A 13,175-nucleotide genomic window follows, 5' to 3' on the forward strand; every position below is an offset into this window, starting at 1 on the left:
CAATGGGAGCTGGAAAAGCCCAATGCTGCCTGCAGCCTACAGTCCACAGTCCTTACCTTTCCCTGAACTTGGGTCCCCAAGAACAGGAAGTAGGGCCCGCTTGTCCCCATACTACCGCTTTCTTTCTCCAAACCACCAGATCTTTCTGGTAGGCAGGCACATATTTGCCATAGAAGGAAGTCTAGAGTGGGACAGGAGACCCTTGCCTCCCCCTGCCTCCCCCCCCCCCCACAGTAGCAGTAATCAAAACAAAGGGGCCCTTAAAAGAGTGTCTCATCTGTACTTTCAGACCCAACACCTAGCCCTATACTTGTACAGTGTATATATAGGTGTGTGTGTGTGTGTGTGTGTGTGTGTATGTGTGGTGTGTCTCCAATGGTTGCTTTCCTGAACCTCCAAAGCAGTATAAATTTAGTTTAGAATAGACACAGAAATTTGGAGGAGAGGGAGCAACTAATGAAATAGAGATGGGCCCTTGTCCACAGAGCATTGCCTGGACTCCACAGCACAAGTCCAGGGGTAAAGGCTTAGGGAGCTATGCCTGGGCAAATGCCAGCACTACTTAAGAAACAAGTCCCCACTTCAAAGTGAGCTCCCCAATTCCCCAATCCCCTTAGTGTCTCTCACCTGGAGTATTGAGGCTCTGTTTCCCTACTGGGGCCCACACTTGCTAACTGCCTAAGCTCAGATCAGCAGCTGCATATCCTGTTTCTTCCCTGCATTTAGGCTCAAATTAATTCAGTTAATTCACTGCTTTGTTTTGTTGTTAGCCTTTAATTTGAGCCTGAGTTTGGGGGGGGGGGGGTGATCTCACTTAGCCCACAATAGGATGACAAACTATCCTCCTGCCTCCACTTCTCAAGTACTCGTGATTCCTGAAATGATGTGTCATGGTCATTCTGGAAGCTTTTGCTTTTCTTCATTCTTCTTTCTATAATCTTCAGCCGTGCCCCCATGCCACCCCCCCAGTTGGGGATGGATTCTAGAAGTCCTGGTGGGCAAAATTGTTCTTATTTTCTAAATTGTTTTAATTGTACTTAACGTTGTCCATCCAAAGTTGTATAGCACAATGATTTAAAATGTGAAAGTAGAGGCTCTTTAAAACCCTGCATGAAGGAGTCAATGATAGGGTGCTTCCTAGCTTGTATGAAACCCTGGGGTTTATACCCAACACCACCAAAAAGGGGGGCGGGCCTCCAGTAGCACGTTATGTCAATGAAGATACATCCGTGGCCTGTGTTTTCATCTAATACAACCACCTCCAGGCTAGGCAGGAGCTAGGCAGAAAAAGTAAATGTTTAAAAGATTATTGAGAGCTTATGACCAGATGGTTTAGTAGGTAAAGGTGCTTACCACCAAGGTTGATGATCTGAGTTTGATCCCCAGGACCCACATGGTGGGTAGGAGGGCCAGCTTCCATTAGATTCATCTAGCCTCCACAGGAGTATTATAGTGTGTTCCCTTCCCCCTCCCTCTCCTCCTCTTTCCCTCCTGCTCCCTCCCCTCCCCCCATCCCTCCATCCCTGTCCCTTCCCCCCTCTGCGGTTCTCAAAATAAATAAATTAATATTCATCAATAGCTATTGCATACCTAAACCCAAGGCAGCTGTGGTTGCCTGTATAAGATCAAACCTACCAAAATTCCATCAGGGAAGGAGAGGCTGTTGCAAACTCATCTGTAAAGGAGTAGCTGTTGGCAGTTAATTAGTTGATTGACTGTGGAGAGAGGGAGAGTCATTTCTCTTTGGAGTTATAGCTGCTGGTAGGTTACCCAGGCCCTAGTGAGTGCTCCCACACCCATGCATCCCAAGCAAGGCGTTTATTGCACACAAGGGATTATTAATAAGGAAAAGAAAAAGAAAAGATAAATTTGGAAGACTGGTTAAAGGGTTCTGTGGGTTGGACATGATCAAAATACCTGTGATTTAAAATAATGAAATAGTACTACACAGACGTAATAATGTTTTAAATGTTGTCTGGGATTCTTGGAATACTGCAGTTGAGCCGTAGGGCAGGGATTACTGAAGTACCCTATGAATTTGTCTAGAAGAGAACAGTAGTTCACTCCTGCAGCTTCATGCTTCCATGAGAGATGTTCTCCTTTTTAATTTGTTTATTTATGACAGGGCCTCATGTAGCTCAGACTGATCTACAGCTCACTGTATAGCGCAGGTTGGCCTCAAATTCCTAGTCCTACTGCTTTTACTAATTTTCTGTTCAAAGAAATGAGATTTGGTGTCCCCCTTCCCTCACGGCCCCAGGAAGGCCAAGGCAGCACTCTCCACCGTGCTGCCTCCTCAGCTCTCCCTTTGTAAATGTGGGCATCTAATCCACACACACTGTAAAGCAACCTGCAGGTTAAGGAACATGCTGGGAGCCTGCGCTCCTGTCCTCTGCAGTAGGAATACTGATGACACAAAAGAAGGGTGTTCTTCCTCTGAATAGAAAGAATTACCTGGGGCTGGAGAGATGGCTCAGCGGTTAAGAGCACTGACTATTCTTCCTAAGGTCCTGAGTTCAAGTCCCAGCAACCACATGGTGGCTCACAACCATCTGTAATGAGATCTGATGCCTTCTTTTAGGGTGTCTGAAGAAAGCTACAGTGTACTTACATATAATGAATAAATAAATATTTAAAAAAAAAAAAGAATTACCTAAGGGAAGAAATAAAGGAGTCTAATCTTGAATGAGCCCGAATAAAGGGTAAGATCTGTTTTTTCCTGTTCAATTCTCTCCTGGGCACAGGAGAAACAAAATTCCAGACAGTTTGAAGGGATGCAAATGCAGACTCCACGACTTGGCACATAGCGCAGAGATAATGCCCGGTACGATGTGTAGGCCCTAGGTTTAAAAAGAATGTGGTTTCCAGAATAAAAATGAGCTGCATTTCTTGAGCAACTGGGTTTACAGAACAACAACAACAACAACAACAAAAGATAAAAGGTCATTAATCTTTTTGTTATAAACTCAGGCATAATTCAAGGTTTGGCATAAGATATTACCTTCATTGTTAACTATCCATGGGGGGAGGGTGTTACTGCTGTTGTTTATTTTCTAGTGCTGAGCATGGAATACAATACACGAGCTAGGCAAGAACTGTACCTCGGAGCTCGGTGTACACTTCCAGCACCAAATTACATGTTTGTAGATCTGTGAAAGCGTGTTTTTCATAAAACTCCTGATTGTAAATATAGTTTTTGGTCTCTGAAGTATATTTTTTGGAATCACGGGGACAATTTTATTAGAGGGAGGGAACAAGCACCAACAGCAAAACACCTCAGGACAGGCAAGCTATAACACCTCAGCACGTGCCTGGGGAATGGAGAGAAGGAAAGGTTATGCTTAAAAGTGAGTAGACAAACAAGTAGAAGTAGAGAAAGAGGAATACGTAGAGAGAAAAAAAAAGCAAGAGGTGCTGGGCGGTGGTGGTGCACGCCTGTAATCCCAGCACTCTGGGAGGCAGAGGCAGGTGGATTTCTGAGTTCGAGGCCAGCCTGGTGTACACAGAGAAACCCTGTCTCTAAAAAAAGAAAAAGCAACAGAAAGAGGACCTAGAGAAAGAGAGGAAGAAGGGGAAGAAGAGGAAAGGGAAGGGAAAGAGGAAGAGGACATAGAGGAAGAGGAGGAGGAGGAGAAGAAGGCAGCTTCTTCCAGAGGTCCTGAGTTCAATTCCCAGCAACCACATGATGGCTCACAACCATCTGAACCATTTGTAATGGGACAATGCCCTCTTCTGGGGTGTCTGACAGCTGCAGTCTGAAGATGAGCTACAGTGTACTAATATACATTAAATAAACAAATAAATAAACAAACAAACAAACAAATAAATAAATAAATAAATAAATAAATAAATAAATAAATAAAGCTTTTAAAAAGTGAGTAAACATGTCTCTACATAACTTCAATCTATAAGATTCTCCCTTCTGGGGGCTGGAGAGATGGCTTAGCAGTTAAGAGCACTCAGTGATTGCTGCCGGAGCACTCAGTGATCCTCCTGCTTCAGCCTCCTAAGTGCTGCTGGAATTAGAGGTCTGTGTTATCATGTCCATCAGGAACTAGAAATTATATGCCAGGCAGTGGTGGCGCACGCCTGTAATCCCAGCACTCTGGGAGGCAGAGGCAGGTGGATTTCTGAGTTCGAGGCCAGCCTGGTCTACAGAGTGAGTTCCAGGACAGCCAGGGCTACACAGAGAAACCATGTAAAACAAAATCCAAAAAAACAGAGAGAGAGAGAGAGAGAGAGAGAGAGAGAGAGAGAGAGAGAGAGAGAGAGAGAGAGAAAGCACTGACTGCTCTGCCGAAGGTCCTGAGTTCAAATCCCAGCAACCACATGGTGGCTTACAACCATCAGTAATGGGATCTGATGCCCTCTTCTGGTGTGTCTGAAGACAGCCTCAGAAATGAATGAATGAATGAATGAATGAATGAGTGAATGAATGAATAAATGAATCTTTTTTATAAAGATTCTTCCTTCTGAAGAATTATTCAACATTTTAAAAGCTTCATACTATACTTAATCTTTTTTGTTGTTGTTGTTTTTTGTTTTTTGTTTTTCAAGACAGGGTCCTTCCTGAGGACCCAGGTAGATCCAACCATCCCCCATACATGGCAGCTCACAAACACCTGTAACTCCAGCCCTAGGGGATCTGAGGTCCTCTTCTGGTTTCCATGGACACTTCTTGCATGTGGCACCCAGACATACATCCAAGTAAAACAACCATAAAATATAAAATAAATAAAAGATTCTTGATGTTTCTACATTTCTCAAAATGATTCATACACATTATACATATTTTGTGTATACACAGTGTGTATAATTGTATATACACTGTATGAAATATAAGAGGTTTATAATTTCTTTTTTTTTTTTGATTTATTTTTTTCGAGACAGGGTTTCTCTGTGTAGCCCTGGCTCTCCTGGAACTTACTCTGTAGACCAGGCTGACCTCAAACTCAGAAATCCGCCTGTCTTTGTCTCCCAGAGTGCTGGGATTACAGGTGTGCGCCACCACCGCCTGGCATATAATTTCTAGTTCCTGATGGACATGATAACACAGACCTCTAATTCCAGCAGCACTTAGGAGGCTGAAGCAGGAGGATCACTGAGTTCAAGGTCAGTCTGGTCTACATAGCAAGTTCCAGGACAGCCAGGGCTACACAGAAAGTCCCTGTCTTAAAAGAAAAAAAAAAGAAAGAAAGAAAGAAAAATTGGGTTCTTATTAGTATTACTCTCGTTTCTATATTAATAGTTTGTATGTGGTGCATGCACGGGCCTGGAAGAAGACAATTTTGTGGAATTGGTTCTTTGTTCTCTCCTTTATGTAGGTTCCAGGGACCCGACAAGTGGTGTCTTTCAATATTATTTAAAAGTTAACAAGATCAAAGCTGAGTGTACTGGTTCACACCTGTAATCTCTGCACTTGGGAAGCTAAGACAGAAGGAGATATGTGCGTTTGGGGATCAGTTCTGAGATAACATTGAGCTCTTGATTAAGAAAAAAAATACCTAAAAACCCTTAAAATAAAACTAACCAACCACTACCGGGCCTGCTTGTATGCAAGAGTCAAGATGACAGGGACAAATGCTGAGGTTATGCCTGCCCAATGGGAATTCCAAATAGGATCCCGGGAAGGTATCGCCTTTGGATAGCCCATTGTATCCTGCATCGCGAGTGCGAAGACTGGGGTGATATAGCAACCTTAGACCCCAAGCCCATCCCAGGGAACTGAAATGGCGCAGGCCACCATTCCAACTTTAGTACCAAGGCCATGCGGGAGGAAAATGGTCTGAAGTGCATCGAGGAGGCCAGCGACACACTGAACCAGAGGCAGCAGTGCCACATCCATCCTTACGATCCCAAGTGGGGCCTGGACTATGCCCGGCGACTGACTGGATTCTACGAAACCTCTAACATCGACCCGTGTTGCCCACAGCAGCGCCAGCATCCGCATTCCCCGGACTGTCAGCCAGGAGAAGACCGGTTACTTTGAAGACCGTTGGCCCTCTGCCTATTGTGACCTCCTATGTGGTAACAGAAGCGGTTTCTCCCCCCCCCCCCCCCCCCCCGCACAAGTCTCCTCAACCAAGCTGGAGAGGAACCTTTCCAATACAAGAACTAAGTAGACTAGACTTCCGGTGATCTTGAGCCCTTCGTAGTCCATCGCACTCCCAACTCTTCCCTCTCCCAGTTGTCCCCACTGAAACTCAAAGGATGGAATGCCAAGGTCTTTTTATTTCTCGTGCCGCCCCCCCCCAAAGTTATCAATATAATAAAACTAAATACAAAAACTCCTCAAAGACATCAATGTTTTCAGAAACACTTTTATTTGCTCTAAAAGTCTCTGAAGAAATGTTACTTCCTCAAAATGTTCTTGCTCCCGCCACCAAGGAAGTAGTTTCTCTTCTTATTTTAGTCGGTAGTCTGTTGCTTCAAGGAGGTTTATCTCTATGTGACACACATATATATTGTTTGTTAGTAAACTCAAAGGCGATGTTCCAAACTTGTTGTGATTTTTCACTAGCAGTTTCTAATTTAGTGTGTCAAAATGAAGCATGCTCAAAGTTGTGTCCCGTTCAAAAATGGTTGTGCTCTCCGTGAATTTCTTTGTGGCAACCAAACAGCACATCGATTATAACATTTTTGACGGGCTGCTCCCCTCCCTCCCCCAAAGTCTTTTCCTGTTTTACGATGGTAATTATAATGGCATAGGAGTAACTTTCCATCTATCACCTTTTTGGTTAGTAAAGAAATGTTAGAAATAGCGTAACTAAGAGTAAAGGAGAGGATTTAAGGGAGGGTACTAAGCGGTAGCCTCAATGGGGCATTCCCGGGCCAGATGTCCAGACTCGCCACAGCGGTAGCAGCTGATTTCGCTTGTCTTGCTGCAGTTCACCGCCATGTGGCCGTTCTCACCACATCTGTAGCACTTGATTTGGGTACAGTCTTTCTGGATGTGCCCAAATTCACCACAAGTGTAGCATTTCTGTTCTTCTTGCCGGTCGCAGTCCCGAGCCAGATGACCAGGTCGGCTACAGATGTAACAGCACTGCTCCCGCTCTCGTTTCGCCTGGGTACAGTCCTTTGCTATATGGCCTCTTCTCCCGCAGTTGTAGCAGGTGTCTTGGAGAAGATCGCAGTCCTTGGCGTAGTGACCGGTTTCACCACAGCGATAACAAACATCGGACTGGCTGGCGGAGCTGCACTGGGGACCTCTGGTACGACCTCTTGCTGTTCGCCCTCGAGTTCCTCCCTTAGGACACTCCCGGGCCCAGTGGCCAGAGCGTCCACACTTGAAGCAACTTTTACCGCTCATGGGTACGGTGAGATCTTCAGGTGAGCAGGCCCACGCACCGCTGCCACGGAGCCCCGAGGCTACCTCCCTAGGATGGCTTAGATGGAAATGACAACTTCCCCTGACAGGCCTCTATGACGTTTCATGAGCTTTGCACACGGCCTCAATGGCCGCGTCACAAGCTTGGGGCTTTTTTTTTTTCCAACTTTTTTTAAAAATTTAGTTTAGTTTAGGTTGGTTTAGTTTTCGTTTTCCCAGACATTCCAAAATCATCTCACCACCTACTCTAGCTTCGTCTTGAACTCAAGATCCTTTTGCCCGGGCCTCATGAGTGCTACGGCTACACATATGTACCATTACACAAGCCTACCTTTTTGTGGGTTGGTTTTCAACACTTTACTTATTAAATTTGGGTTTGAATCTACAGAAAGACCTGTAGAATGTTTCCTAATTCAGGTAGTCTCTTTAGATGCGGTGGTACAGGCCTGTGATCCCAGGCTCGACAGGCCTACACAACCTTAACGTTTGGTACAAAACAAGAAAACTGGAGCGAGCCGGGCGGTAGTGGCGCACGCCTGTAATCCCAGCACTTGGGAGGCAGACACAGGCGGATTTCTGAGTTCCAGGCCAGCCTGGTCTACAGAGTGAGTTCCAGGACAGCCAGGGCTACACAGAGAAACCCTGTCTCGACACCCCCCCCAAAAAAAAAAAAACAAAAACAAAACAAGAAAGCTTGAAGCCAGGCGGTGGCGCGGCGTACGCCTTTAATCCCAGCACTTGGGAGGCAGAGACAGGCGGATTTCTGAGTTCGAGGCCAGCCTGGTCTACAGAGTGAGTTCCAGGACAGCCAGGGCTACACAGACAAAACCCTGTCTCGACCCCCCCCCAAAAAAAAAACAAGAAAACTTGAAGCCGGTCGGTGGTGGCGCACGCCTATAATCCCAGCACTAGGGAGGCAGAGGCAGGCAGATTTCTGAGTTTGAGGCCAGCCTGGTCTACAGACTGAGTTCCAGGACAGCCAGGGCTACACAGAGAAACCCTGTCTCGGAAAAACAAAAACAAAAACAAAAACAAAACAAGAAAGCTTGAAGCCGGACGGTGGTGGCGTACACCTTTAATCCCAGCACTTGGGAGGCAGAGACAGGCAGATTTCTGAGTTCCAGGCCAGCCTGGTCTACAGAGTGAGTTCCAGGACAGTCAGGGCTATACAGAAAAACCCTGTCTCGACACCCCCCCCCAAAAAAAAACAAAAACAAAACAAGAAAGCTTGAAGCCAGGCGGTGGCGACGTACACCTTTAATCCCAGCACTTGGGAGGCAGAGACAGGCGGATTTCTGAGTTTGAGGCCAACCTGGTCTACAGAGTGAATTCCAGGACAGCCAGGGCTACACAGACAAAACCCTGTCTCGGAAAAACAAAAAGAAAAAGAAAACTTGATTACTTCCTAGATCACAAAGAAACCCGTTTGCATACTTTTTATGTTAGCTTAATTAATTAATTTGAGGCAGGGTCTTGCCAGGTAGCCCTGTATTACCTGGGACTCGCTATGTACCATAGGCTGGCCTCAAACCTGCAGGAATCTTCAGGCCTTAGCCTCTTGAGTGCTGGGTCTAGTGAAGTATGCCCAGCTTTGACAACTTGTGTTTGTTCTTAAATAAGATATGTTCATAGCCGGGCAATGGTGGCACATGCCTGTAATCCCAGCACTCTGGGAGGCAGAGGCAGGTGGATTTCTGAGTTCGAGGCCAGCCTGGTCTACAGAGTGAGTTCCAGGACAGCCAGGGCTACACAGAGAAACCCTGTCTCAAAAAAAACCAAATCCAAAAAAACCCAAAAAACAAAACAAAACAAAAAGATATGTTCATAAAAATAAGAACTCCACAAGGGAATGACGGCTTTTCAAATAACCCAGCTTGCCTTCAAGTAACTGAGGATGAACTTCTGATCCTCCTGCCTCTACTTCTAAGTCCTAGGATGACACAAGTGGGCTGCCATGCCTCACTTGCAAACTTAACTTTTGACATCAATGCACTATTTTGGTTAGTAAAGAACAAAATTGTAACATTCAGTAGAAAACCAATGTTATTGCTTGGAAAAATATATGCAATTAAAAGGAGTCGGAATATAGCTCACCTCTTTGGTTCGGCCATGGGTTTGATCCCCAAAAAGACAAAATATAAACGCATTCAAATACTGGCTTTCTTTTCTCATAGGTGTTTTCCGGACTGTTTATACCTTATATATGGACATGTACACTTAAACAAATATGTAAGTACCAGGGCTAAGAAATTAGCCATCTTTTAATTTTTCTCTTTTATTGTTTGATTTTTTTAAAAAAGATCTATTTATTTTTATTTATATGAGTACACTGCAGCTGTCCTTAGACACACACCAGAAGAGGGTATCAGATCTCATTATGGATGGTTGTGAGCCACCATGTGGTTGCTGGGATTTGAACTCAGGACCTTCAGAAGAGCAGTCAGTGCTCTTAACCCCTGAGCCATCTCTCCAGCCTGGTTGGTTGGTTTTTGAGTCAAGGTTTCATGTAGGTGAAGGAGGCCTTTGGCTTTATTCTCTCATTGCGGCCTCCCAGGCCTGGGTTATAGGCATGTGATACCACACTCAACTTTGCGTGAATGTCTGTGTGTGTGTGCAATACTGGAGGCCTAACTAGGTCTTACACAGGTTAGGAAAGCACTCTACCAGTGGGTTATATCCCCAGCCTGATAGTCCCTCTCCTTTCTTTATTTTAATAGTGTTTTACTAGAGTGTGTAGCTAGGTCTAGGTTTAAACGCTCCTTCTGCCCCAGCCTCTCTCCAAGGGCACTCTCCCTTCTTGACCTTCTTTATTGTATGTATGCATACATGTGTGTATGTATGCATGAATGTGTAAGAAATAATATCTGATGGTTCATTTTCAAAATAACTCCTCAAGACAGTCAGCTTTGGTAGAACTAGAAAGGAACAGGAAACACTGGGTCCCTAGGGATTGGAGCCTGCTTAAGCTAGTTACCCTCCCCCAATTTCTGCTAGTCTAAGCAGCAGCTTCCCAACTAAACAGTTAGAGTGCAAGTGCATGCTGACAGGAACCTGATAGAGCTGTCTCCTGAGAGCCTCTGCCAGAGCCTGACAAATACAGAGGCGGATGCTCACAGCCAACCATTGGACTGAGCACAGTGTCCCCAATGGAGGAGTTAGAGAAAGGACTGAAGGAGCTGAAAGGGTTTGCAACCCCATAGGAAGAACAACAATATGAACCAACCAGACCCCCCAGAGCTCCCAGGGACTAAACCACCAACCAAAGAACACACACATGGAGAGACCCATGGCTCCAGCCACATATGTAGCGGAGGATGACCATTTCAGACATCAAAGGGAGGAGAGACCTTTGGTCCTGGGAAGGCTCAAAGTCCCAGTGTAGGGGGATGCAAGGGTGGGGAGGCAGGAGTGGGTGGGTGGGGGTACCCTCATAGAAGCAGGGGAGGGGAGAAGATAGGGGTTTCTGGGGGGAAATAGGGAAAGGGGAGAACATTTGAAATGTAAATAAATAAAATATCCACTAACAATTTACTAAGCATAAAAAAAACTTTACAGTGCAAATTACTAACAGCTAGGTTTGCCTGATAAACTTGAAAATAGCCAGGATATAAAACAGATATGAAGGGCTGGAGAGATGGCTCATAAGAGCAATGACTGCTCTTCTGAAGGTCCTGAGTTCAAATCCCAGCCACTTGGTGGCTCACAACCGTCCATAATGAGATTGGATGCCCTCTTCTGGTGTGTCTGAAGACAGCTACAGTGTACTTACATATAACAATAAATATATCTTAAAAAAAAAAACAGAGATGAACCAACTCACAGATTTTGTTGTCGTTGTTGAGAAAAGACAAATGTCAGCAGCAGAGAGAAAGATGAGACCTCCATGACACGCAAGATTGTCCCTCCCTTAGACTTAGCCTGAGAAGAAGGAGAGGAAGGGTTTCTTGCATTAGCGTTATAAAAATTGTTCTCTGCGCTCTATCAGCATGCCAGATGGCCACAGACTTTTCTGATAATTAACAAGTGTTTATTCTTTTGACTTGGTTATTGTCTCTTATCCAAAGGAGTTGATTATAGCACTTGGAACCACTAATTTACCAAAAACAAAACAAAAACAAAAACAAAAACAAAAAATCCTCCAAGCCAAGGATGCCCAAAGGAGAATGCCTGTGATCCCAGGGCTGGCCGAGAACTGGGCCTAAGCCACGCAGATTTCTGGTTAGGCACCAGATAGCCAGTTTAGCCAAATCAATGAGCTTTAGGTTTAGTGAGTGGCCGTGTCTGAAAAAAAAAAATGAAGTGAAAAGTTGTTGAAGGATACATCTAAAGTCAAAGTCTGATTTCTACACACAACACACGCACACGCACACATGAATGTATGTAACCACACGCACACACCTGTATGCACATATAAACACGCAAATTATAATTTAAATATATTTGCTGAGGCTAGGGATGTAAGTTAGTGGTAGAACACTGTTTATTTTACACAAGGCCCTACATTAGATCCCCTTCACCAGAGGAAAAAAGAAAGGATAATTTTTTAAAAGTATATGCTGAAAATCTTAAAAAGTTGGAAACAAAACTTTTATGCTTTTCTCATCCAAGATCTGTTATAATTTTAATCAATGTGCTTTGGTTTGTGCATAGTGGCCACAATTTGTCTGAAATACAGATATTAGTATGATATTAATTGGTCAAAAATGTTGATAATCTATAAATGTCAAATGTATGAACATTAACTTTTAAATTTTTCCTTCCTTCCTCTTTCTTTCTTTCCTTCTTTTTGAGACAGAGCCTTATTGTGTAGCCCTGGCTATCCTGTAACTCACTCTGTAGACCAGGCTGACCTCAACTCACAGAGGTCACCTGCCTCCTGCCTCTGCCTCCTGAGTGCTAGGATTAAAGGCCTGCAATGGTAGTGCACATGGCGGCTTCTCCGTCTCCTTCTTCTTGTTTGATTTATTTATTTATTATATGTAAGTACACTGTAGCTGTCTTCAGACACACCAGAAAAATGCATCGGATCTCGTTACAGATGGTTGTGAGCCACCATGTGGTTGTGGGATTTGAACTCAGGACCTTTGGAAAAGCAGTCAGTGCTCTTAACCGCTGAGCCATCTCTCCAGCCCATGGCTGCTGCTTCTTCTTCTTCTTCTTCTTCTTCTTCTTCTTCTTCTTCTTCTTCTTCTTCTTCATCTTCTTCTTCTTTCTTTTTAAAACAGGGTTTCATTCTATACCTCAGGCTGGCATGAAATTTACTATGCAGCCTAAGTTGACTTCAAATCATTGATCCTTTGGCCTCATTTCCCAAGTGCTGGGATTACAGGGTCACAAACACAAGCTGCCTTTCAGCTTCTGAGTTTTAGTGCTACATCCCCAGCCCTAAAGCTATCATTTGTGTCTTTGTTTTCTCCTTCTTTCCCTCCTTCTTTCCTTTTTTTCTCTCTTCCTTCCTTCCTTTCTTTTTCTGGTCAGGGTGTTACATATCTCAGGCTGGCCTTGAACTTTCTATGTAGCTGAAGATGAACTTGAATTCTGATCATTCTCTATTTCCTGGATGCTGACATTACAGCTGTGTGCCGCCACATTAGGTTTAGAGTGCTGAGGATGCGAAGCCGGAGCTATGTCCAGGAAAATAGCTGCGCCACACCCTCACACCCTAAACTACAATTGTTCAAATCCCTTATAATTAAAAATATCAGAGAAATTAAAATCTAGGAAAGCGATATCTTGGCAATTTAGAGATGATTTCTAACATTTCTATTTATGTTTACAGTTTGTCAGGTGTGAAAATATGTTGTTTCCTCTCATGGCAATCAAGAAAAATTCTCTTACATGGAAT

The 13,175-nt window shown here is 44.3% G+C and overlaps 1 protein-coding gene and 1 pseudogene across 1 annotated transcript; one reads left to right on the plus strand and one right to left on the minus strand.

The window, feature by feature from the left end:
* The first annotated feature begins 467 nt into the window (after window positions 1–467).
* Window positions 468–6,118, plus strand: LOC127676181 (glutamine synthetase-like; annotated as a pseudogene).
* A 306-nt stretch (window positions 6,119–6,424) lies between these two features.
* Window positions 6,425–7,451, minus strand: LOC127676180 (CCHC-type zinc finger nucleic acid binding protein-like). The gene has a single exon (XM_052172133.1). It carries the CDS (start codon window positions 7,310–7,312, stop codon window positions 6,800–6,802), a length of 513 nt encoding a protein of 170 aa, XP_052028093.1. The 5' UTR covers window positions 7,313–7,451; the 3' UTR covers window positions 6,425–6,799.
* Between the last annotated feature and the right edge of the window lie 5,724 nt (window positions 7,452–13,175).

Source organism: Apodemus sylvaticus, unplaced genomic scaffold, assembly GCF_947179515.1.
Source record: "Apodemus sylvaticus unplaced genomic scaffold, mApoSyl1.1 scaffold_325, whole genome shotgun sequence".
Classification (NCBI taxonomy): domain Eukaryota; kingdom Metazoa; phylum Chordata; class Mammalia; order Rodentia; family Muridae; genus Apodemus; species Apodemus sylvaticus.